We start from the raw sequence: 23256 nt of genomic DNA on the forward strand, positions 1-23256 counted from the left end.
ACTTTTGGGGAAGATGTAATCCAAAGCATAATCACATGAAAAGAGGGGCACATGAAAAAGTTTGTCACAAGTTGCAATGATTATTGACTGTGCTGCATCATACTAAGCCCTGCTTTTAACATGTTGGTTACAATTTATGTAGTGCAGTTTCACAATCACAGAAGTATTCATTAAACATTGAAATAGTGTTGTTTTTTTTGTTTTTTTTATACCTTTTTAACTTGTGTTTTGTATATAGCATGTTCTGTACTTTTTAACCTTTTACCTTTCCGTTTTTAATTTGTACAGCACTTTGGGTCAGTAGTTTTGTTTAAAAATTGTGCTGTATAAATATGGTATAATTGACCTAGTTATTGTAGTTTGCAATGGTGCGGCTGTTCTGCATTCTGTTGAGCTGTTTCTAATGGTTTGAGCAGGTTGGCAACATGAAAGGAAACGAGAACAAATAACAGTTAAATTATGACACATTTTGAATAGTTCGGTATAGGCTGGGTTGGATATTTGATGTCACATGATAAAAAGGACTAAATTGTTATGCTTGTTTTGTCTTTATTTTACAATAATGTGCCACTGCCTTAATGGTTACTTCTTTGCAGTAATGGGAAACAATAAAGAAACAAAAAACGTCAAAGTCTGCTGATTATAGTTTTTAATAGTTCACATTTTCATAAATATTTTTATTCAACAAGACAAACTGAAGAATCAACACTAGACATACATATATATATATATATATATATATATATATATATATATATAATATCTTCATCTTTAATAAACTGTACTATAGACTTCATCTTTAATAAACTGTACATTATCAAAAATCACAGATGAACAAAAATGGCAGCTGACATCCCAAAATTTGTTGAGGTGTTTACTGGAAATACAAAGTAAGCTTAGTAAGAATACGTTTTATGAGCTTGTACACACACTAGCGCACTTCTCAATGATCTCATCCAGTGATAAAGAGGCAGCATTTCACAGAATGGCACTGCGATACATTCACAATGTAATGATACATTCATGACAAGTAAATGCTGGATGCACACAGTGTTACATTCCAGATAAGTAGCAGTTGGATGCGCAGTAATTGGCTCAGATGTGTAGATATCGTCATCCAAATACAACGTTCAAGCAGATTTGCATTTTGTTTTTGTTTTTTTTAAGTATTACACTTTTGGTTTGAGTTGTTATCCAGCTGTGGCCCAGTTCATTTTTAGCTTGAGAATATACCAATAAATGTGATTTGGATGAAGTGGCCCCTTTAAAAGGCACTATTGTAGGAGTTTACAATCATTAATAGTGCAGACATGTCACCCACAGGGTAATGTTTGATGTTGTGTTTTGCTGTGAATGATCTCGCTTGCTGCAAGATGGCAAAGAAAACTCGACTGATTCCTGCAAAAGAAAATGATGTTTAAAACAAGTGGCCACTCTGAAGGCTGTGCAGGTTCCATTTTGCTGTGTTGTGGGCAAAGACAGCATTGTGTGAGGTGATGTGTTATTCCAGTGATTTGGCGAACTCGGCGTAGTCTATGTAACCATCATTGTTTAAGTCATCGTCTCTCAGAACGTCGTCGATTAGATTCATTAGATCTTCCTCGCGCATCGGCTGGCTGTTTTCCCCTTTTTCCTAAATAAAGGAAAAGAAAGGAAAGTAACTGAGTACTCAGGTAGAAAAAAAGTCATAGTAGTAATGTTCCAAAACCTCTTAAAACAGCTGTATGTCTGCCAAATGTAACCTCATATTGCTTATACAGTAAAATAGGGCGGCATGATTTTGGCCACAAATGAAACCTCAAAACTACAGAACACAACAAGAGGGATGTGGGTTGCTGATGTCATCTTGTGATTTTTTTATGAAATAGGCTAATAGAAAAGGCTAAAGAAAAGTTATACATAGTGTATTTTCCGGACTATACTACATTGGTATATAAGCCGCAAACACTAAAACACTTAAAAATATTTTCTCATATATTATAGCAGCACCAGAATCTAAGCCGCAGATATATACATTGTGAAATAAGTTATCTCCACAGTTAGATTTTGTAAATGTGTATTAGTTCTTAATTGTTTCCAAACGGTGCCTGTAACACAGCAGTAAAACGGTTAATCAAACAAAACAGAAGTCATCGTCATGGACCCACTAGCTGCGGAAGCTAGCTCTCCAATCGGCTAAGCAGACTAAATGACTCCAGAGTGACGTTTGGGTGGATTTGTGAAATTTCTGAAATGAATTTGTGGAACTGAAATGATACAAAAAAGAATGACATTCTAAGTTAATAATACTAACACAGACACTCGTAAATGTGTTGGCATATTAGCTAATGCTCACGACGCTAGCTTCATTAAGTTACGGTAGCACATAAGAATATGCATGAAAACACTCCAACCCACATCACACTGGTTTAGCAAGTGGGAGTAGTTTTAGTTATATTGTTAAACTTACAAACATTGATTCAAGTGATAAATAAATAATCCATATACGAGTAGTAATGCGATGGACTACTGGAAGACAGAACAACACGGTTAAAAGCACTAAATGTCATTCATGTTATGGCCAGTCAACAGATTTGGTTCCTTCGTGAATATCACAACCTGTCAGTCTTTTGATGAAATTTGACAATCTTAACATTTAACGATTTATAACATACAAAAATAAAACTAAACTCAGAAATCAACAATAGAAAATTAATTTACAATTATATTTCGCATTTTTAACTCGCTTTTTACGTCTCCCACTACGTTATTCCTCTATCCTCCAGCGTTTATTGTCATCAATTATGCAAATGAGCAATAGGTCTCATTTTGCAAATTTTATGACAGCCAATAAATAGCAATGTTCCTCACTTAGGAGTTGGCAACACTTGAAGATGAAGAGAGATCAGAAGAGATTGAGGACACTGAGGACGGAGATGTTGAAGAGATACAAAGTGAGAACACTGGCTCTTCTGTCTCATCCACAGAGGATGAGACAGAAGAGCCAGCAGAGAAAACAGTGGAAATGATTTTCATTTTTATTTTCTGGTTCAATAAGACTTGCATTAGTGCAGGGAGATCTGCTGGAGGAGAGGACATCAGTCTTGAAAACAAACCAAGATTAAAAACAAGCCAAATCAGTGTGAAAACGGCCATATTTCGCATCATGCCACCAAAGTCTAAGGCTTGTCATTTTCTGAAACTTGGCATCCTTTTATTTGTATCCAAATGTCATCTTTTTCATTATGCATCTTAGCTCTATTTTTGTGTTTTTGTATTGTTCATATTATATCCATGAAAAAAGCACTGTACCACAAATGACACCCAACTCACACATTGAACATCACTGGTTTACATATTTCACCAGGAAAGCAAAGTTTAACCAAACGTGGAAAAAGTTTCTCCAAGATGTGTCTTCAACTTGCTACCACTTTTAGATGTGATCAAGGTTCTGGATGTTTTCTGTATTTTGGTACTTGTAAGTACATTATCCAGAAGTCTTACCAGTACAATAGAACCGAAAGTAAAGAGTTTCCTGCACAGTTGTAAATAAAGACTTTCTGCATTGTACAAACAAGCAACAAACAACAATTTGCACAAGGTTTTATGCACGCTCTCTGCTCACATGGTGAAAATACCATGACCTTTGCAAACGTTTGCATCTGATTACCGAATAAACAGGCAACACAAGAATCCTCTTTCACTTAGACACCTCACCTCGTTAAGTATAACGTCAAAGTCGCAAAATTGACAACCCTTCTGCTGCAGCTTATTCTCTGGCAAAGCAGCTTTGAGTGAGATGTTGTGAAGCGAACCCGGAAGTGCCAACTCCACATTTATTTATTTTTATTTTTTCCTACAAATAAATAAATAAAATGGTTATCACTGATGTGTGCTTGTGTTTGTGTGCGGAGCACCATATGTCTATGGGCATGACATTGAAGTGCATCCGGCAGTGGAGGCTCCTCTATAGGGTCTTGGGGCACTAGGATGTTAAGCCCTTTACTATTTTTACCCCAGGTGGCCCTTGGCAAAGGCCTAGCACCTGACTGCCCCCAGCCAGGGATACGGTGAAGACCTCAACGGCGGAGCAGCCGGAAGACGGTAGATTTAAGAACTAACACAACGGCTGCGATGGCGGAGGAAGGCTGCAGTCGTCTTGGACTCCATGCCACTGGACCCTGACCCGATTCTGTCAAGGATCGTATGGTGACTGTCTGTGCACCAGTCTCCCCACGTTAAACTAAGTCACGCACAAGCATCCTCCATAAAGGGATACACCCCTACCAGGAGAATCGTCATACGTTTAAGTGACCGCCAAAGATGACGATGATGATGATGATGTCTATGCAGATTTGGAGTGAAGCGTGCACTTGCAGGAAGGAGGAGCCTAGCTTGGAGCCGAAAAACATGATGGACAGGAACATCGATTTAACGATTGTCTTTTTTTAAACTTCATCATCATGAATTTGAATTACTATTTAAAATCGATTAATCGCGCAGCCCTACTGTGAATAGATGCTTTATAATAGTTACAGCATGAAAGCTTCAACAGTCTATTTACATTTTTAAAGACAACATATAGGGCTTCACGGTGGAAGAGGGGTTAGTGCACCTGTCCCACAATACGAAGGTCCTGCCTGCAGTCTTGGGTTCAATCCCAGGCTTGGGATCTTTCTGTGTGGAGTTTGCATGTTCTCCCCGTGAATGCGTGGGTTCCCTCCGGGTACTCCGGCTTCCTCCCACTTCCAAAGACATGCACCTGGGGATAAGTTGATTGGCAACACTAAATTGGCCCTAGTGTGTGAATGTGAGTGTGAATGTTGTCTGTCTATCTGTGTTGGCCCTGGGATGAGGTGGCAACTTGTCCTGGGTGTACCCCGCCTTCCACCCGATTGTAGCTGAGATAGACGTCAGCGCCCCCCGCGACCCCAAAAGGGAATAAGCGGTAGAAATGGATGGATGGAAGACAACATATATCTTGAAAAATAACTTAAAAGTCAGGTGTTTGAGAATTACGGACCTATCAAACATGTTTCACTTTTGAAAATGAGATAAACTGAATTCTGGGTGCAAGGAATGAAAAAATTAAATGGGGAAAAAAATGTATTTAGGTTCTAGCAAACATATTGTGTTACTATATAAACCTGCACTGTCACTCAAACAATTAAACAATAAGAGGAACATTCAAATTTGAGCATGTTCAAGAAGTCCATGTTCTTCAAGAGTTAGTAAGTAGCAAATGTTTACATCCACTTCTGGTCTCACCTCAAGAAGAGCAAATACACAGAGCACAGCTTCTTACCTCTCTGTGGACATGCATAATAGCTGTAGCTAACTCCAGTCCATCCAACAGGTTGTTGCCGTCGTAATCGTGCATCTTGAAATAGTGCAGCTGAAACTCCTGGGGCGACATTTCTTTCTCGGGTTTGTCAATGACACCCTCCAAATGCTCCATTATGTGGCTGCAAAACAAGAGAGAGGAGTTCACGCTGCTCCTGTCTGCTCAAAGTTCATCAGAATACAGCCTCAATAGTTCATCCACATGACGGTTATGCAGACATTGCTCACTCTTTATCTTGGACCACCGCTTTGTCAAAGCGACCGTGACTCGATAAGGTGGCACCACTCTCAACCACAGGCGGCTGTCTCTGCATATGGTCCCCATGACAGTAAACACACAGCAGACAGGAGGACAGGAAAAGGAGGAGACCACATCTGCTGCTTCTCATCGTGCTGCAAGGCAAAAGGACACACATAAAGCAATGTTACGTGAAAAATGAATTCACTGCTGCTTACTGTTTAGTATTATATTCTATCATATTTTACCAGACTGTGGTACATGTACCACTAGTGGTACGCCAAAGAATCACTTGAATCAAGTAGAGTGTTTTATTTTCCTAAAATCAAACACAGTGTTACACTCCAAACTATGTGCAATGTTACATTGGCCAAAATATCAAATATACTTGTTAAATAAAACCTCTGCCTTGTTTATAATGAATTTTTAGGTCAACTATGCTACTGTATTTTAATGTTGGTTATTAAGATGGTATCTGGAGAGCCAAGTTTCTTCTGAGGTAAAAAAAAATTATTGAAATCCACTGTATTATATTATGACAAATGGACAACATGCAAGTGGAAGGTTTAGGTTAGATCAGTGCTTCTCAATTATTTTAAGTTCCAACCTTTCTCCTCTCTCCCATGCACACAAACCACAACTACATCCTCAACATGACATTGTTTCCCTATCAACATTGGAGAAAACAAAAAGTGGATCAACAGACAGCAAATAATAACTTCATTAACATAGTTGTTTGGTTTGTAACCAAAAAGATTAAAAGTGCATCAATTTGTCTGACATTCAAAAACATTTAAACAATAACTATTTGATACTGGTAAATGTAATCAACTTAATAATAATAAGCAAATTAAAATGTATCAGCAATATTAAAACCCAGGAGCACAATAATTATAACACTTCAATCTACAAAACCAAAAATAATTGGAGAAATTGTGCTGATTTTTTTTTTTAATCAACATTTGTAGTGCACGGGTTTTTAAATCATGATACTGATAAAGCATGTTTTCGGGGTCGCGTGTGTAATCCCTGCCATCGCATGCCACCTGCCCCATTATTTGAGAAACACTACATTAGATGGAGACAGATTGAAAACATGTGAATAATCATACCTGTGTACACAATTAATAGTGCTGAAAAACATTATACGAATAATAAATCTATGGGATGCTGGCAATATTTTTCTATGCCAACCACACAAACATACAGTTGTGGTCAAAAGTTTACATACACTTGTGAAGGACGTAATGTCATGCCTGTCTTGAGTTTCCATTCATTTCTACAACTCTTATTTATTTCCTTGTGACAGGGTGATTGGAACACATACTTGTTTGGTCACAAAAAATATTCATGAAGTTTGGTTCTTTTATGAAATTATTACGGATCTACTGAAAATGTGAACAAATCTGCTGGGTCAAAAGTATACACAGCAACATACATTACCAATTTTGGTGATGTAGAAAAGTTACAATCAAATCTTATTAGCTTCATGGCATGGCCTCTTAACTTCATGTGAATGATTATGATTGTTTTGACTTCTCTGAACCCATTTAAATAGGGCTCATGTGATGCAGTCATTAGACACGGTTACAAACGCGACAATGGGAAAGTCAAAGGAACTCAGTACAGATCTGAAAAAATGAATCATTGACTTGAACAAGTCAGGAAAGTCACTTGCAGCCATTTCAAAGCTGCTTAGGTCCCATGATCAACTGTGCAGACAATTGTTCGTAAGCATAAAGTGCATGGCACAGTTTTCTCACTGCCACAATCAGGAAGAAAACGCAAGCAATCACCTGTTGCTGAGAGAAAATTGGTCAGGATGATCAAGAGTCAACAGAGAACTACCAAAAAGCAGGTCTGCAATGAATTGGAAGCTGCTGGAACACAAGTGTCAGTGTCCACAGTCAAGCGTGTTTTGCATTGCCATGGACTCAGAGGCTACCATGCAAGAAGGAAGCCCTTGCTCCAGAAGCGATTAAGGCTTATCTAAAGTTTGCTGCTGATCACATGGACAAAGATAAGACCTTCTGGAGGAAAGTCTTGTGGTCAAATGAAGGAAAAATTTAGCTGTTTGGCCACAATACCCAGCAATATGTTTGGAGGAGAAAGGGTGAGGCCTTGAATCCCAGGAACACCCGACCTACCGTCAAGCATGGCGGTGGTAGTATTATGCTCTGGGTCTGTTTTGCTGTTAATGGAACTGGTGCTTTACAGAGAGTAAGTGGGAAAATGAAAAAGGAGGATTACCTCCAAATTCTACAGGAAAACCTAAAATCATCAGCCCGGAGGTTGGGTCTTGGGCGCATTTGGGTGTTCCAACAGAACAATGACCCCAAACACACATCAAAAGTGGTAAAGGAATGGCTAAATCAGGCTACAATCAAGGTTTTGGATTGGCCTTCCAAAACTCCTGACTTAAAGGCTTACTGAAATGAGATTTTCTTATTCAAACGGGGATAGCAGGTCCATTCTATGTGTCATACTTGATCATTTCGCGATATTTCCATATTTTTGCTGAAAGCATTTATTTAGTAAAAAACATAGACGATAAAGTTCGCAACTTTTGGTGCTGATAAAAAAGCCTTGCCTTTACGATGACGTCACAAGGGTGAGGGCTCCTCACGTCCTCACATTGTCTTTAATGGGAGCCTCCAGCAGCAGGAGCTATTCGGACCGAAAAAATGACAATTTCCCCATTAATTTGAGCGGGATGAAAGATTCGTGGATGATGATATTGATAGCGAAGGACTAGAGAAAAAAATAAAAATAAAAATAAAGTTGGGACGGATTCAGATGTTTTTAGACACATTTAGTAAGATAATTCTGGGAGATCCCTTATCTTTCTATTGTGTTGCTAGTGTTTTAGTGAGATTAAATAGTACCTGATAGTTGGAGGGGTGTGTCCACAGGTGTCTTGAGGCCAGTATCTGAGGGAAGTCACGGGAATTTTAAATAAGGAATCACTGTGTGTTTGTGTGGCTAAAGGCTAAAGCTTCCCAACTCCATCTTTCTACTTTGACTTCTCCATTATTAATTGAAAACATTGCAAAAGATTCAGAATACTGTGTAATTGAGCGATGAAAAGAGACGACTTTTAGCAGTAAGTGGTGATGCGCTAATATTTCCTGACAGGAAATATTTCAACAAGAAACTCAGCGGGAAATTTAAAATTGCAATTTAGTAAACTAAACCAGCCGTATTGGCATGTGTTGCGATGTTAATATTTCATCATTGATATATAAACTATCAGACTGCATGGTCGGTAGTAGTGGGTTTCAGGAAGCCTTTAAACCCCATTGAGAACATGTGGACAATGCTGAAGAAACCAGTCAGTGTTAGAAAACCAACAAATTTAGCTGAACTGCACCAATTTTGTCAAGAGGAGTGGTCAAAAATTCAACCTGAAGCTTGTGGATGGCTACCAAAAGCACCTTATTGCAGTGAAACTTGCCAAGGGACACGTAACCAAATATGAATATTGCTGTATGTATACTTTTGACCCAGCATATTTTCAGCAGACCCATAATAAATTCATAAGAGAACCAAACTTCATGAATGTTTTTTTGCGACCAAAAAGCATGTGCTCCAAATACTCTATCACAAAAAAGTAAGAGTTGTGGAAATTATTGGAAACTCAAGACAGTCGTGACATTATAATGTCACGGCTGTCTTGAGTTACAACAGTGTTTTTCGACCTTTTTTAAGGCAAGGCACATTTTTGTCATAAAAAAAATCCGGAAGCACACCACCACTAGAAAACGTTAAAAAAATTTACTTTGTGTTAGCAAGCAAGGCTATCTACGTTGTTGCTATCCTTCTTTGTGTGGACATTGTTGATTGTCGTGTCACGTACAGATGTATTTTGTGGACGCTGTAAGTTTTTGCTGTTGTCCAGCGTTCTGTCTCTGTTTACTTTGTAGCCAGTTCAGTTTGACTTTCGTTTTGCGTAGCTTTTTCCTTTCTCTTTTGTTCATTTTGGGTTTAAGCATTACATACCTTTTTTACCTGCACACTGCCTCTCACTGTGGTCTGCATATCGGGATAGATTAATTGATTGAGACTTTTATTAGTAGATTGCACAGTACAGTACATATTTCGTACGATTGACCAATTAATGATAACACCTGAATAAGTTTTTCAATTTGGTAAGTCGGGGTCCACCTTCACAACAAACCATCCTTGTCTCACCTGACACATTTTGACTTTTACAAAGTGATGCTGCCACCTACTGACATGGAGTATTACGTGGTTACCCTGCCGAGTTTTACACGGCACAGACACTAAGCAACGGCACATTATTGGCAGATTATATAATTATTGATTTGTAAAAAAATATTTTTGGCATAAATTAGTTGAAGTTGCATAATTTTCCACGGCACACCAGACAATATCTCACGGCACACTAGTGTGCCGCAGCACAGTGGTTGAAAAACACTGAGTTACAACATATATGTTAGACTGACCATACTTCCTCTTTTCCCCGGACATGTCCTCTTTTGCGGGGGCTGTCCGGGCGGAATTTCTTAAATGCCTCAAAAGTCCGGTATTTTGAGTTAGGGTTGCGTGTACGGTATTTTTGATGTACGAAAGTTAAGAAGGGGTAAAAAACTAAACAAATTGTGAAGGTGTGTGCGCACGCAGCAGCATTCGTGAGGGAGGGACAGAGAGAGCAAGAGAGTCATGATAAACGCGCATGTGTCGCCAGGCTCCGCTTTTTATGATTGATTTATCAGAATTAGGGGTGTCAAAAGTGTGCCCCGGAGGCCATTTACGGCCCGAAGCTAATGTTTTAAAGGCCCATACTATTAAAATAAACAAAAACATAACAAAAGTGAGAAAAAAGGCTTAAAGGTGAAATGTAATTTAGAAAAAGTTGCAATGTTGACTGATATCATTGCTCAAAACATAATATTGAATCAAAATCAATGTTATTATGAATTATTGACCTATCCAAGGTTCCCATTACATCACGTTACTTTGAAAAATATTTTTGGTGGAAAATGTTGCATATTTTGTGCGTTTGCCATTAAAAACATAGGTTTTTTTTGACAAAAAAAAGGGAGGAAAACAAACAACATAAAAATAACTAAAACATTTTGAAATGAGGGATCGATAAGAAGTTGATGTAGACTCCAGAGATTTTAGTGGTAAATATAAAATGTATGTATGCCCTGGCACACAATTATCATCATGTCATGACCCAAGCAAAACACTTTTTACACTTTTATACTGAAATAAATACACCTAAAACTTATTAAATAAAAACAGAAAAAACTACCAGCAGTGGTTAAGTTCAGATCCATGAAGAAAAGAAGAAAGTGAATGAATGTTTATAACTGAATACATTTACATAAGCATACAAATTTGTTTTCTTTTTTTGAATTATTTTTTAATGGATGAAGTAACGTTTATGACAACCTTTTTCCAAAACACAACATGGAATGTTAGATACAACAGGATAATACATACATTTATCTTTTTTTTTTCAAAACACTTACAAAAAAGTGGTACCCTAAAAATGTACTAAGGGACCCCATTTTTATGACTTGATGGGGTACCAGGGACCCCAATTTTAAAAGTTCCTAGCGCCAACACTGCTGTCAACATAGGAGAAAAAAATGCTATATTTAAATGAATATATTATTTATAAAGCAAGTTCGAGTAGAATTGGCAAATTTTCACCGAGTCCCGGCCTTGGCACGCATATATGTGTCCTCTTTTTGGGATTTCAGAATATGGTCAGCCTAATATACGTTCTTTACAAGCATAAATACACTTTTGACCACGACTCTATCTAGTTGGAATTGATTGGTTGATTGATACTTTTATTAGTAGTGTAACAAACAGTTCAGGGTGTCCCAAGTTTACAGAGAGTGAGGAGGAGTTTTGTCCTTTCAGAGTTGCCGTAGGGGTGGTGACGTAGTGTGTGTGTTGTTGTGGAGAGAGAGTTAACAAGGAGTACACATTAAAGAAGCGGTGACTACCGGACCTGATCTAATGTCTCCCGTTTATTATTTTATTCTATAACTACACTGTATAGGCGAACCCAGGACACTCGGCTACATTGGTGGCAGCGGTGGGATCCTTTTAACCGCTGTGTTGAAAAAAAAAAGAAAGTTTTACACAGGACACGTGAGTTCACAGTTAGCTGCACCAGTATAGTTAGCTGCTAAGCTTCCCGGCTATTTTTTTTTTCGGACATGTGGTGTGGCGACGAGGATCCTTTTAAGCCCGGCAGCTTGTTTGATAGACACTCACAAGCCATGAATGTCAAAGTGGATTTACCCGCCCCTTTCAGCGGCGACGGGAGCCAGAGTTTTCTCAGCTGGGCAAGGCAGTTGGAAGTAGCCGTTAGCGCGACGGCGGGAGCCGGCCGCGGCTGCGATGAGGAGCTAGTGAGGATTCTCCCGACTCGTCTCAGTAAGTCAGCTTTTCTGCTGTGGGACAGTCTCCCGGATGGGACTAAATCAGACTATGCTGCAGTGAAAGAGAGACTGGGGGCAGCTTTTGGGCAAAGACAATTAATGGAACGCTTCCGGGCCAGCCTATCTGCCCGGGTGCGTGCTCCAGGGGAGAGCTTGGAGGTCTTTGCTGCAGACGTGAGCCGGCTGGTCACAGAGGCGTTCCCGGATTATGGAGCCATCGCGCAGAGAGAGGAGAAGTTTCGGCGCTTTCTGGCCGGTCTAGACCCGGCGTTGAAGGCCAAGTGTCTTGAGCTGGGAGCGACTGACCTGGAGGAGGCTCTGCAAGTGGCGGAGCGATGTGAGAATGCCAGAGTGGCTCTACAGAGAGACTGTTTGAGTACCTACACTGCAGTGGGCCCCTCTGTGCAGTCTGTGTCAACGTCTGACAGCCTGCAGAGAGCCGTGGAGAAATTAACAGAGGAAATGTATGCCATGAAAAGTGAAATAAAAGAGATGTATGAGGAAAACCAAAGACTGAAAGCGCGCAGCATGGACACAAGGGGACAGAGGCCCCGTTCGTCTTCGGGGGGGCACTGTAGCTGTAACTGCGGAGAAAGAGGATGCCAGCTGAGATTCAACAGAGAGGGACACCGTGGCCGCTCCCCCGATCGGGACCAGTTCCCGTCCCAAGGGGGCTTCCCGTCACGGGGTTATCGCTCGGACCCCACTAGGCTGCCGGGAGGCAGGAGCCCTAGTCCGGGCTGGCGCGCCCGGCGTGAAGAAGAGCCCAGGAGACGTGGCGTGCATTTTCTGCCACAGGAGCATAATACAGACGTCAACCATCAGGGAAACTGTCAGTAGCTGGTGTTGTGCCCCAAACACCAGCCACTCGGACTGAGGGCCCCGTATGTCAAGACTTTTTCAATGACACTACTAGCATGAAAGGTAATAACCATCCAACTTCTTTTGTAAGGGGTGTGGTTGAAGGTACAGAAGCCTTCATGTTAGTCGATTCAGGGGCCACTGTGTCACTAATTAGTGCTGATTTCCGCAAGTCAGTCCCGGCACTGAGAAACAGACCCCTGAAAAGGAACTATGTTGATACACGTGCAGTGAATGGACAGATGCTGGACACACTGGGTACTATTGAGGTCACCTTCCGTCTGGGCCCTACATGCTGGCAGCACACCTTTTATGTACTGAGAGAATCCACCCAGTGTGTCTTGCTCGGACTGGATTTTCTAAGCAGGAATCATGCATTACTGGACTTAAGAAGGGGTGTTTTACAATTATGGGACATTACTGTCCCCCTGCTCTGGGATCAGGAATTAGTCCCACAATGTTGTAACGTGTCACTAGCTGATGTCCGAATCATTCCCCCGTTAAGCGAGACTTTAGTGCCGGTAGACATTCTCTCGTCTGCGGGGACGGGCCGACTTATCACAAACTTTGAGGGTTATCTGGAGCCTAACATTCCAGAAACAACAGGACTAATAGTGGCCCATTCAGTGAAAACTGTGAGGGGCGGGGTGACTCTGGTCCGCATCCTCAACCCTACAGGGGAAGCGGTGGAACTTAAACGGGGGCTGCACCTGGGGGAATTTTACCCGGTGGCAGAAAGTGACATTTTAATACCCCCATGTGCCCCTATCTGTAGTACAGCCACCCCGACAGCTCCTGCAGGTCTTATCTCCTTGGAGGAGTCTCCTATTTCCACAGAGCAAAGAGCTGAGCTGGTGGGACTGCTACAGGAGTTCATGGATGTGTTCAACGTGTCAGGGAAAAACACGGGCAAGTGCACCCAAGTCAAACACCAAATCCGAACTGGAGACCACAACCCCATCAAGCAACGCGCTTACCGTGCATCTCCTGAAAAACGTGCAGAGATTGAACGTCAGGTGGCTGAGTTGCTGGCGGACGGAGTGGTGGAAGAGAGCTGCAGTCCCTGGGCATCCCCTGTGGTGCTAGTGAGGAAAAAAGGGGGACAATGGAGGTTCTGCATCGACTATCGTCGGCTCAACGCAGTGACCATTAAAGACTCACACCCCCTCCCCCGAGTGGATGATAGCCTGGACGCGCTGGCTGGTTCCGTCTGGTTCAGCACACTTGACTTTTCAAATGGCTACTGGCAGGTTGAAGTAGCTGAGGAGGACCGAGAGAAAACAGCGTTCACTACCGGCAGAGGCTTGTATCAGTGGCGGGCCATGCCTATGGGTCTGACGAACTCTCCGGCCACCTTTCAGAGCATGATGGAGCTCATCTTGAGGGGTCTGCCTTGGCACATTTGTATGGTGTACTTGGACGATATATTAATTTATAGCCGTACCTTCGAGGACCACCTCGTACACCTGGAGGAAGTCCTGTCCAGAATTCAGTTAGCGGGTCTAAAGCTAAATCCCAGAAAGTGCCACTTTGCCCGGGACCACGTGGTATTTCTCGGCCATGTGGTCTCTAGATGTGGTCTCCTGCCCGACCCAAGAAACACTGATAAGGTGAGAACATGTCCAACCCCCCGTACCCCCTCAGAGGTCAGGGCCTTTGTGGGCCTGTGCTCCTATTATAGGAGATTTGTGAGTAATTTTTCACAACATGCTGCACCACTGAATCACCTGGCAGGGAAAAATGTACCCTTTGAATGGTCAGCTGACTGCGATGCTACTTTCACTCACCTCAAGCAAGTACTCACCTCCTCACCAGTGGTTACACTGCCTAACTTTTCCCTTCCTTTTAAAGTGTACACGGACGCTTCTAAGGATGCTGTTGGAGCAGTGCTGGCCCAGGAGGATGGTGGTCGGGAGAGAGTAGTAGCCTACGCCAGCCAGGCCCTCACACACACGAAGAAAAGATGGTCTACGTTTGACAGAGAACTATGGGCTGTCGTGTGGGCGGTGCGTGAGTTTAAACACTATGTGGGGATGTCGGCATTCTCCATCATCACTGACCATCGCCCTCTTTTGGGTCTCAGACACATGGCTATTGATAATGACCCCACCGGACGAAGAAGCAGGTGGGTGCTGGAGCTGGATCCGTTCGACTGGACCATGGTGCACAAAGATGGCTCCCGCCATAAAAACGCTGACGCACTGTCCCGTCGGCCGGCAACCCCTGATCCCGTTGAGCTAGACGCTACAGCAGCAGGACTGCACACGGTGGCTTCCGTGGGGGCATCGGATGGCTGCCCGTCCGCGGACGGAGAGCAGGCAGACCTGGCTTCTCGATATTCTCTTTGTGGTGCTGAGGGAGAATTGCAGTCACTACAGCGTCAGGACACAGACATTTTTACGGTGCTGACTTGGCTGGAACAGGGCGTTCCCCGTCGGCCTCGCGTGCTCCCCCGCGGGTCTTCCGCCGGGGTAAGGAATTTATGGACTGAGTTTCACCGGCTGTCAGTTAAGGAGGGATTGTTGTGTCGTACGTCACCGCCTGCAACCGTGGGAGAGCCGCAAATTCAAGTTGTGGTTCCCGCCTCCATAGTGCCGGAGCTTCTACAACAGTTACATGGGGGGCCGGCCGCTGCCCATTTTTCCGCGGAACGTGTGTGGGAAAAGGCCCGGCAATCTTACTACTGGCCCTTCATGCTGAGAGACATCCGGCGGTGGTGTGAGCAGTGCAGAGCGTGTCAGACCCGCCGGTGCCCGGTCCCCGGGCCAAGGGCTCCCATGGGGGGATCCCAAGTTTGTCACCCCCTCCAGAGGGTGGCCATGGACATTTTGGAGTTGCCCTTAACGTCACAGGGGAACAGATATGTTCTAGTGGTGGACTACTTCACTAAGTTTGTTACACTGTATGCACTGCCCAAACAAACAGCTCACACTGTCGCTCGCTGCCTGTTTGAGGACTATGTTTTGGTGCAGGGTGTCCCCGAAATCCTGCATAGCGATCAGGGTCGCCAGTTCGAAGCAGAAGTCACCCAGAGGCTGTGCCAGTTGCTTGGAATAAAAAAGACACGCACCACTGCCTATAATCCCAAATCTGATGGCATGGTGGAGCGTCATAATCGGACTTTGATCGACCAGTTAGCTAAAATGTTGATTTCTCACGGGGGTGAGTGGGACACATATATGAAGCAGGTCGCCTTTGCATACAACACGTCTAAGCACGCCAGCACCCGGTTCACCCCCTTTTACCTCATGCACGGGCGTGAGGCCCGGGTTCCTGCAGAGACATTGCTGCCCTCTAGTGTCCTGGATTTTCGGGGCTCGGGGATCCTGACGGACTATGTGTCAGTTATGGCTGAACGGCTGGAGTCGGCCTTCAGTGCAGCCAGGCTTAATTCAGTGGAGGCTCATGAGAGACAGAGACTGTATTCTAACGAAAAGAGCTGTCATCGGGCACACAAAGAGGGCGCGTTGGTGTGGCTGAATAACCCTACTGAAAGCCGTACTAAACTGGCGCCACACTGGAAGGGCCCGTATCGAGTGATGCAGGTGCTGGTCTCTGGAGGGGAAGCGGGCTTGACATACCGCATCATCAACCCTCTGGACCTGATGGAGCGAGCCCAAGTAGTGCATCATGACGGACTGAAGCCGTACACGTTGCCTTTGCCTGCACAGGAGGTGCCTTCCTCTCCGTTAGCACTTGGGAGCTTGCCTACTGTGGAGGCTTCACCGCTTCCCCAGGTCCCACAGTGCGGGGAGTTGGACAATGGACTGTGGGGGAATTCTTTAGGGTTTAGGCCCGGACTATCTCGCAGGGGGCGAGTGGTGCGACCTCCTTTGCATCTGCAAGATTTTTGCACGTTTTGAGGGGCCAGTGTTCTATCCTATGCAATACTGTTGATCAGTTAAAAAAAAAAAAAAAAAGTTGTTACTTTATGTGTGCATTAAGATGGTGAATTTTTTTCTTCTCTGTTCTATTTCCCCTTGTTTGTTACCTATTTTGTTTGTAATGAAACGGGGACGTTTCTAATTGAGGGGGGGACGTATGTAACAAACAGTTCAGGGTGTCCCAAGTTTACAGAGAGTGAGGAGGAGTTTTGTCCTTTCAGAGTTGCCGTAGGGGTGGTGACGTAGTGTGTGTGTTGTTGTGGAGAGAGAGTTAACAAGGAGTACACATTAAAGAAGCGGTGACTACCGGACCTGATCTAATGTCTCCCGTTTATTATTTTATTCTATAACTACACTGTATAGGCGAACCCAGGACACTCGGCTACAGTAGATTGCACAGTTCAGTACATATTCCGTACAATTGACCACTAAATGGTAACACCCGAATAAGTTTTTCAACTTGTTTAAATCGGGGTCCACGTTAATCAATTCATGGTAAAACCATGGGAAAACCTGATGTCAATGAAAATTGTATTTAGGAGAGCCCCTTAAGATATCATTACAGTGGATCTGACACCAATACTGAACAACAAAAACCTACATTACAATAAAACAGGAGAAGCCACTGCACTTCGTCCACATTTACAATGGTGTACAAGACAACGTCAAGAGCAACTCAACACAATTTCAAATTCAGAAACAAACACAACTTGTTTGCAAGTGGGTGGATGGATGGAAATACATCTGATTATGTTTTTTTTTTCTTCTCTCTGAGCTGCAACCTTATCGTGGTAGAGGAGTTTGCGTGTCCCAATGATCCTAGGAGCTATGTTGTCCGGGGGCATAAAGCCCCCTGGTAGGGTCTCCCAAGGCAAACAGGTTCTAGGTGAGGGATCAGACAAAGAGCAGCTCGAAGACCTTTATGAAGATGAAAAACCATGGACCCAGATGTCCCTCGCCCGGACGCGGGTCACCGGGGCCCCCCTCTGGAGCCAGGCCCGGAGGTGGGGCACGATGGCGAGCGCCTGGTGGCCGGGCCTGTTCCCATGGGGCCCGGCCGGGCACAGCCCGAAGAGGCAACGTGGGTCACCCCTCCAATGGGCTCACCACCCATAGCAGGGGCCATAGAGGTCGGGTGCATTGTGAGCTGGGCGACAGCCGAAGGCAGGGCACTTGGCGGTCCGATCCTCGGCTACAGAAGCTAGCTCTTGGGACGTGGAACGTCACGTCACTGGGGGGGAAGGAGCCTGAGCTAGTGCGCGAAGTCGAGAAATTCCGGCTGGATATAGTTGGACTCACTTCGACGCACAGCAAGGGCTCTGGAACCACTTCTCTCGAGAGGGATTGGACCCTCTTCCACTCTGGCGTTGCCGGCAGTGAGAGGCGACGGGCTGGGGTGGCAATTCTTGTTTCCCCCCGGCTCAAAGCCTGTACGTTGGAGTTCAACCCGGTGGACGAAAGGGTACCCTCCCTCCGCCTTCGGGTGGGGGGACGGGTCCTGACTGTTGTTTGTGCTTATGCACCAAACGGCAGTTCAGAGTACCCACCCTTTTTGGGAACGCTCGAGGGAGTACTGGAAAGTGCTCCCCCGGGTGATTCCCTTGTCCTACTGGGAGACTTCAACGCTCACGTTGGCAACGACAGTGAAACCTGGAGAGGCGTGATTGGGAAGAATGGCCGCCCGGATCTGAACCCGAGTGGTGTTTTGTTATTGGACTTTTGTGCTCGTCACAGTTTGTCGATAGCAAACACCATGTTCAAACATAAGGGTGTCCATATGTGCACTTGGCACCAGGATACCCTAGGCCGCAGTTCCATGATCGACTTTGTAGTTGTGTCATCGGATTTGCGGCCTCATGTTTTGGACACTCGGGTGAAGAGAGGGGCGGAGCTTTCTACCGATCACCACCTGGTGGTGAGTTGGCTGCGATGGTGGGGGAGGATGCCGGACAGACCTGGGAGACCCAAACGCATTGTGAGGGTCTGCTGGGAACGTCTGGCAGAGTCTCCTGTCAGACAAAGTTTCAATTCCCACCTCCGGAAGAACTTTGAACATGTCACGAGGGAGGTGCTGGACATTGAGTCCGAGTGGACCATGTTCCGCACCTCTATTGTCGAGGCGGCAGATCGGAGCTGTGGCCGCAAGGTAGTTGGTGCCTGTCGGGGCGGCAATCCTAAAACCCCTTGGTGGACACCAGCGGTGAGGGATGCCGTCAAGCTGAAGAAGGAGTCCTATCGGGTCCTTTTGGCTCATAGGACTCTGGAGGCAGTGGACAGGTACCGACAGGCCAAGCGGTGTGCAGCTTCAGCGGTCGCGGAGGCAAAAACTCGGACATGGGAAGAGTTCGGGGAAGCCATGGAAAACGACTTCCGGACGGCTTCGAAGCGATTCTGGACCACCGTCCGCCGCCTCAGGAAGGGGAAGCAGTGCACTATCAACACCGTGTATGGTGCGGATGGTGTTCTGCTGACCTCGACTGCGGATGTTGTGGATAGGTGGAAGGAATACTTCGAAGACCTCCTCAATCCCACCAACACGTCTTCCTATGAGGAAGCAGTGCCTGGGGAATCCGTGGTGGACTCTCCTATTTCTGTGGCTGAGGTCGCTGAGGTAGTTAAAAAGCTCCTCGGTGGCAAGGCCCCAGGGGTGGACGAGATCCGCCCGGAGTTCCTTAAGGCTCTGGATGCTGTGGGGCTGTCTTGGTTGACAAGACTTTGCAGCATCGCGTGGACATCGGGGGCGGTACCTCTGGATTGGCAGACCGGGGTGGTGGTTCCTCTCTTTAAGAAGGGGGACCGGAGGGTGTGTTCCAACTATCGTGGGATCACACTCCTCAGCCTTCCCGGTAAGGTTTATTCAGGTGTACTGGAGAGGAGGCTTCGTCGGATAGTCGAACCTCGGATTCAGGAGGAACAGTGTGGTTTTCGTCCTGGTCGTGGAACTGTGGACCAGCTCTATACTCTCGGCAGGGTTCTTGAGGGTGCATGGGAGTTTGCCCAACCAGTCTACATGTGCTTTGTGGACTTGGAGAAGGCATTCGACCGTGTCCCTCGGGAAGTCCTGTGGGGAGTGCTCAGAGAGTATGGGGTATCGGACTGTCTTATTGTGGCGGTCCGTTCCCTGTACGATCAGTGCCAGAGCTTGGTTCGCATTGCCGGCAGTAAGTCGAACACATTTCCAGTGAGGGTTGGACTCCGCCAAGGCTGTCCTTTGTCACCGATTCTGTTCATAACTTTTATGGACAGAATTTCTAGGCGCAGTCAAGGCGTTGAGGGGTTCCGGTTTGGTAACCGCAGGATTAGGTCTCTGCTTTTTGCAGATGATGTGGTCCTGAAGGCTTCATCTGACCGGGATCTTCAGCTCTCGCTGGATCGGTTCGCAGCCGAGTGTGAAGCGACCGGAATGAGAATCAGCACCTCCAAATCCGAGTCCATGGTTCTCGCCCGGAAAAGGGTGGAGTGCCATCTCCGGGTTGGGGAGGAGACCCTGCCCCAAGTGGAGGAGTTCAAGTACCTAGGAGTCTTGTTCACGAGTGAGGGAAGAGTGGATCGTGAGATCGACAGGCGGATCGGTGCGGCGTCCTCAGTAATGCGGACGTTGTACCGATCCGCTGTGGTGAAGAAGGAGCTGAGCCGGAAGGCAAAGCTCTCAATTTACCGGTCGATCTACGTTCCCATCCTCACCTATGGTCATGAGCTTTGGGTCATGACCGAAAGGATAAGATCACGGGTACAAGCGGCCGAAATGAATTTCCTCCGCCGTGTGGCGGGGCTCTCCCTTAGAGATAGGGTGAGAAGCTCTGCCATCCGGGAGGAACTCAAAGTAAAGCCGCTGCTCCTCCACATCGAGAGGAGCCAGATGAGGTGGTTCGGGCATCTGGTCAGGATGCCACCCGAACGCCTCCCTAGGGAGGTGTTTAGGGCACGTCCAACCGGTAGGAGGCCACGGGGAAGACCCAGGACACGTTGGGAAGACTATGTCTCCCGGCTGGCCTGGGAACGCCTCGGGATCCCCCGGGAAGAGCTAGACGAAGTGGCTGGGGAGAGGGAAGTCTGGGTTTCCCTGCTTAGGCTGTTGCCCCCGCGACCCGACCTCGGATAAGCGGAAGATGATGGATGGATGAATGGATGTTTTTTTTTTTTAAACAAGTAACGGACTTCAATTTTTTCCAGATCATTCCAATCGCGGCTTTGTGACGTTATAGTCCACAGCTTGTTGATACACTACTCGTTAGCAAGGAGTTCACATTAGCATCGCGTCCAGTACCACTGGCTGGTGAATGTATTGTATTGTAGTGGAATGCGTTTATAACATTTGCATGGTTGCGGTGTAAATAATAAATGTATTCACCTGACTCTACGAGGATGGGTCTTGTTTCTCAGCTGGAGAGTGACCACGAAGAGTGAAAGAAAATTTGACAGACCCCGACGCTTGCCGTATTTCCACAGTGACACGACATCGCATTGTGATTGGTCCAAATTGCCAAAGACAATGCAAGCGGAGCAAGATAGTTACCTCAATCTTATTTTCGAATCTACGTTTGCTTTGTATCGCCTGCATGTCATGTTCGTCGAGTTATTAGCACATCGTTTATTTACTGCAGGGTTCACCAACATTTTTGAAACTAAGAGCTACTTCTTGGGTACTGATTAATGCTTAGGGCTACGAGTTTGATACACAGGAATGTAACTGAAATAGGCTCCAGCACCCCCCGCGACCCAGAAATAGCCAATTTGCTTAATTTACCTTTAATAAATAAATCTACATATATATAAAAAATGGGTATTTCTGTCTGTCATTCCGTCGTACATTTTTTTTCCTTTTACGGAAGGTTTTTTGCATAAATGATGACAAAAAAACTTAATTGAACGAAGTCATAAAAATGGGGTCCCTTGGTAAATTTTTAGGATACCACTTTTTTGAAAGTGTTTTGAAAAAAAAAAAAAGGATAAACGTATTCATTATCCTGTTGTATCTAACATTCCATATTGTGTTTTGGAAAAAGGTTGTCATAAACGTTACTTTATCCACAAAAAAATAATTAAAAAAAAGAAAACAAATTTGTATGCTCATGTAAATGTATTCAGGTATAAACATTCATTCACTTTCTTCTTTTCTTCATGGATCTGAACTTTACCGCTGCTGGTAGTTTTTTCTGTTTTTATTTAATAAGTTGTAGGTGAATTTATTTTAGTATGTAAGTGTAAAAAGTGTTTTGCTTGGGTCATGAAAAAGAGGAGAAAACAGGAAAAAAAAGAAAATTTAATTTTGAAACATAGTTTATCGTCAATTTCGACTCTTTAAAATTCAAAATTCAACCGAAAAAAATAAGATAAAAACTAGCTAATTCGAATCTTTTTTGAAAAAATTACAAAAATAATTTATGGAACATCATTAGTATTTTTCCCTGATTAAGATTGATTTTAGAATTTTGATGACATGTTTTAAATAGTTTAAAATCCAATCTGCATTTTGTTAGAATATATAACTAATTGGACCAAGCTATATTTCTAACAAAGACAAATCATTATTTCTTCCAGATTTTCCAGAACAAACATTTTAAAAGAAATTCAAAAGACTTTGAAATAAGATTTAAATTTGATTCTAAAGATTTTCTAGATTTGCCAGAATATTTTTTTTAAATTTTAATCATAATAAGTTTGAAGAAATATTTCACAAATATTCTTTGTCGAAAAAACAAGATAAAATGAAGAATTGGATAAAAATATATTTATTATTCTTTACAATAAAAAAAAAAAAATTACTTGAACATTGATTTAAATTGTCAGGAAAGAAGAGGAAGGAATTTAAAAGGTAAAAAGGTATATGTGTTTAAAAATCCTAAGATCATTTTTAAGGTTGTATTTTTTTCTCTAGAATTATCTTTCTGAAAGTTATAAGAAGCAAAGTAAAAAAATGAATGAATTTATTTAAACAAGTGAAGACCAAGTCTTTAAAATATTTTCTTGGATTTTCAAATTCTATTTGAGTTTTGTCTCTCTTAGAATTAAAAATGTCGAGCAAAGCAAGACCAGCTTGCTAGTAAATAAATACATTTTATAAAATAGAGGCAGCTCACTGGTAAGTGCTGCTATTTGAGCTATTTTTAGAACAGGCCTGCGGGCTACTCATCTGGTCCTTGTTGGTGACCCCTGATTTACTGGATTATGCACAACTGTCTGTATTTTCTGTATGTAAAAACCTGGTATACGTTCATTCTGAATATGTTTATTGAACTTGCAAGCAAAATTATTTTAAAACGACGGTATCTAACTTACTTAAGTTACAATTTTTAAACCGAAATTATAAAAAGTAAACCATGTTGCCATTAGTGGTTTAAAATAACATTTTTAAATGCATGTATGTTTCAAAATTACAAATTGTATTGAAAATAAATTGATCATCGGGCGAATAGAAGGGCTGGCGTTCAGGCAGTCACTCATGGCTGTCTCATACGCACAGAGGTGCCCTGGTTAAATCATCCCTTAGCGCCCCCTTCCAATATATAAGACTTATCCCCAA

The 23256-nt window shown here is 43.8% G+C and overlaps 1 protein-coding gene across 2 annotated transcripts; it reads right to left on the minus strand.

Moving 5' to 3' along the window:
* Positions 1-1139: 1139 nt before the first annotated feature.
* LOC133558805 (multiple coagulation factor deficiency protein 2 homolog) lies at positions 1140-21206 on the minus strand. Of its 2 annotated transcripts, XM_061909953.1 has the most exons (5): positions 21085-21183; positions 8446-8490; positions 5551-5715; positions 5285-5444; positions 1140-1633 (listed from the first exon to the last, which is right to left on the minus strand). In XM_061909953.1, exons 3-5 carry the CDS (start codon positions 5709-5711, stop codon positions 1502-1504), a joined length of 453 nt encoding a protein of 150 aa, XP_061765937.1. In that variant the 5' UTR covers positions 5712-5715; positions 8446-8490; positions 21085-21183; the 3' UTR covers positions 1140-1501. The 2 variants fall into 2 exon arrangements, with proteins under 2 accessions (XP_061765937.1, XP_061765938.1); XM_061909954.1 differs by lacking the exon at positions 8446-8490 and having other exon boundaries at positions 21085-21206.
* Positions 21207-23256: the final 2050 nt, after the last annotated feature.

The sequence above is a fragment of the Nerophis ophidion genome, linkage group LG09 (assembly GCF_033978795.1).
Source record: "Nerophis ophidion isolate RoL-2023_Sa linkage group LG09, RoL_Noph_v1.0, whole genome shotgun sequence".
Taxonomy (NCBI): domain Eukaryota; kingdom Metazoa; phylum Chordata; class Actinopteri; order Syngnathiformes; family Syngnathidae; genus Nerophis; species Nerophis ophidion.

What these genes read in the sequence shown, in the direction of transcription:
- LOC133558805 (XM_061909954.1), bottom strand. Translation starts at nt 5,711, where the DNA reads ATGAGAAGCAGCAGATGTGGTCTCCTCCTTTTCCTGTCCTCCTGTCTG. An exon ending in GCGGTGGTCCAAGATAAAGA is followed by an intron (nt 5,445 to 5,550) that starts GTGAGCAATGTC and finishes CTTGTTTTGCAG; the next exon opens with CCACATAATGGAGCATTTGG. An exon ending in TTATGCATGTCCACAGAGAG is followed by an intron (nt 1,634 to 5,284) that starts GTAAGAAGCTGT and finishes TCCTTTATTTAG; the next exon opens with GAAAAAGGGGAAAACAGCCA.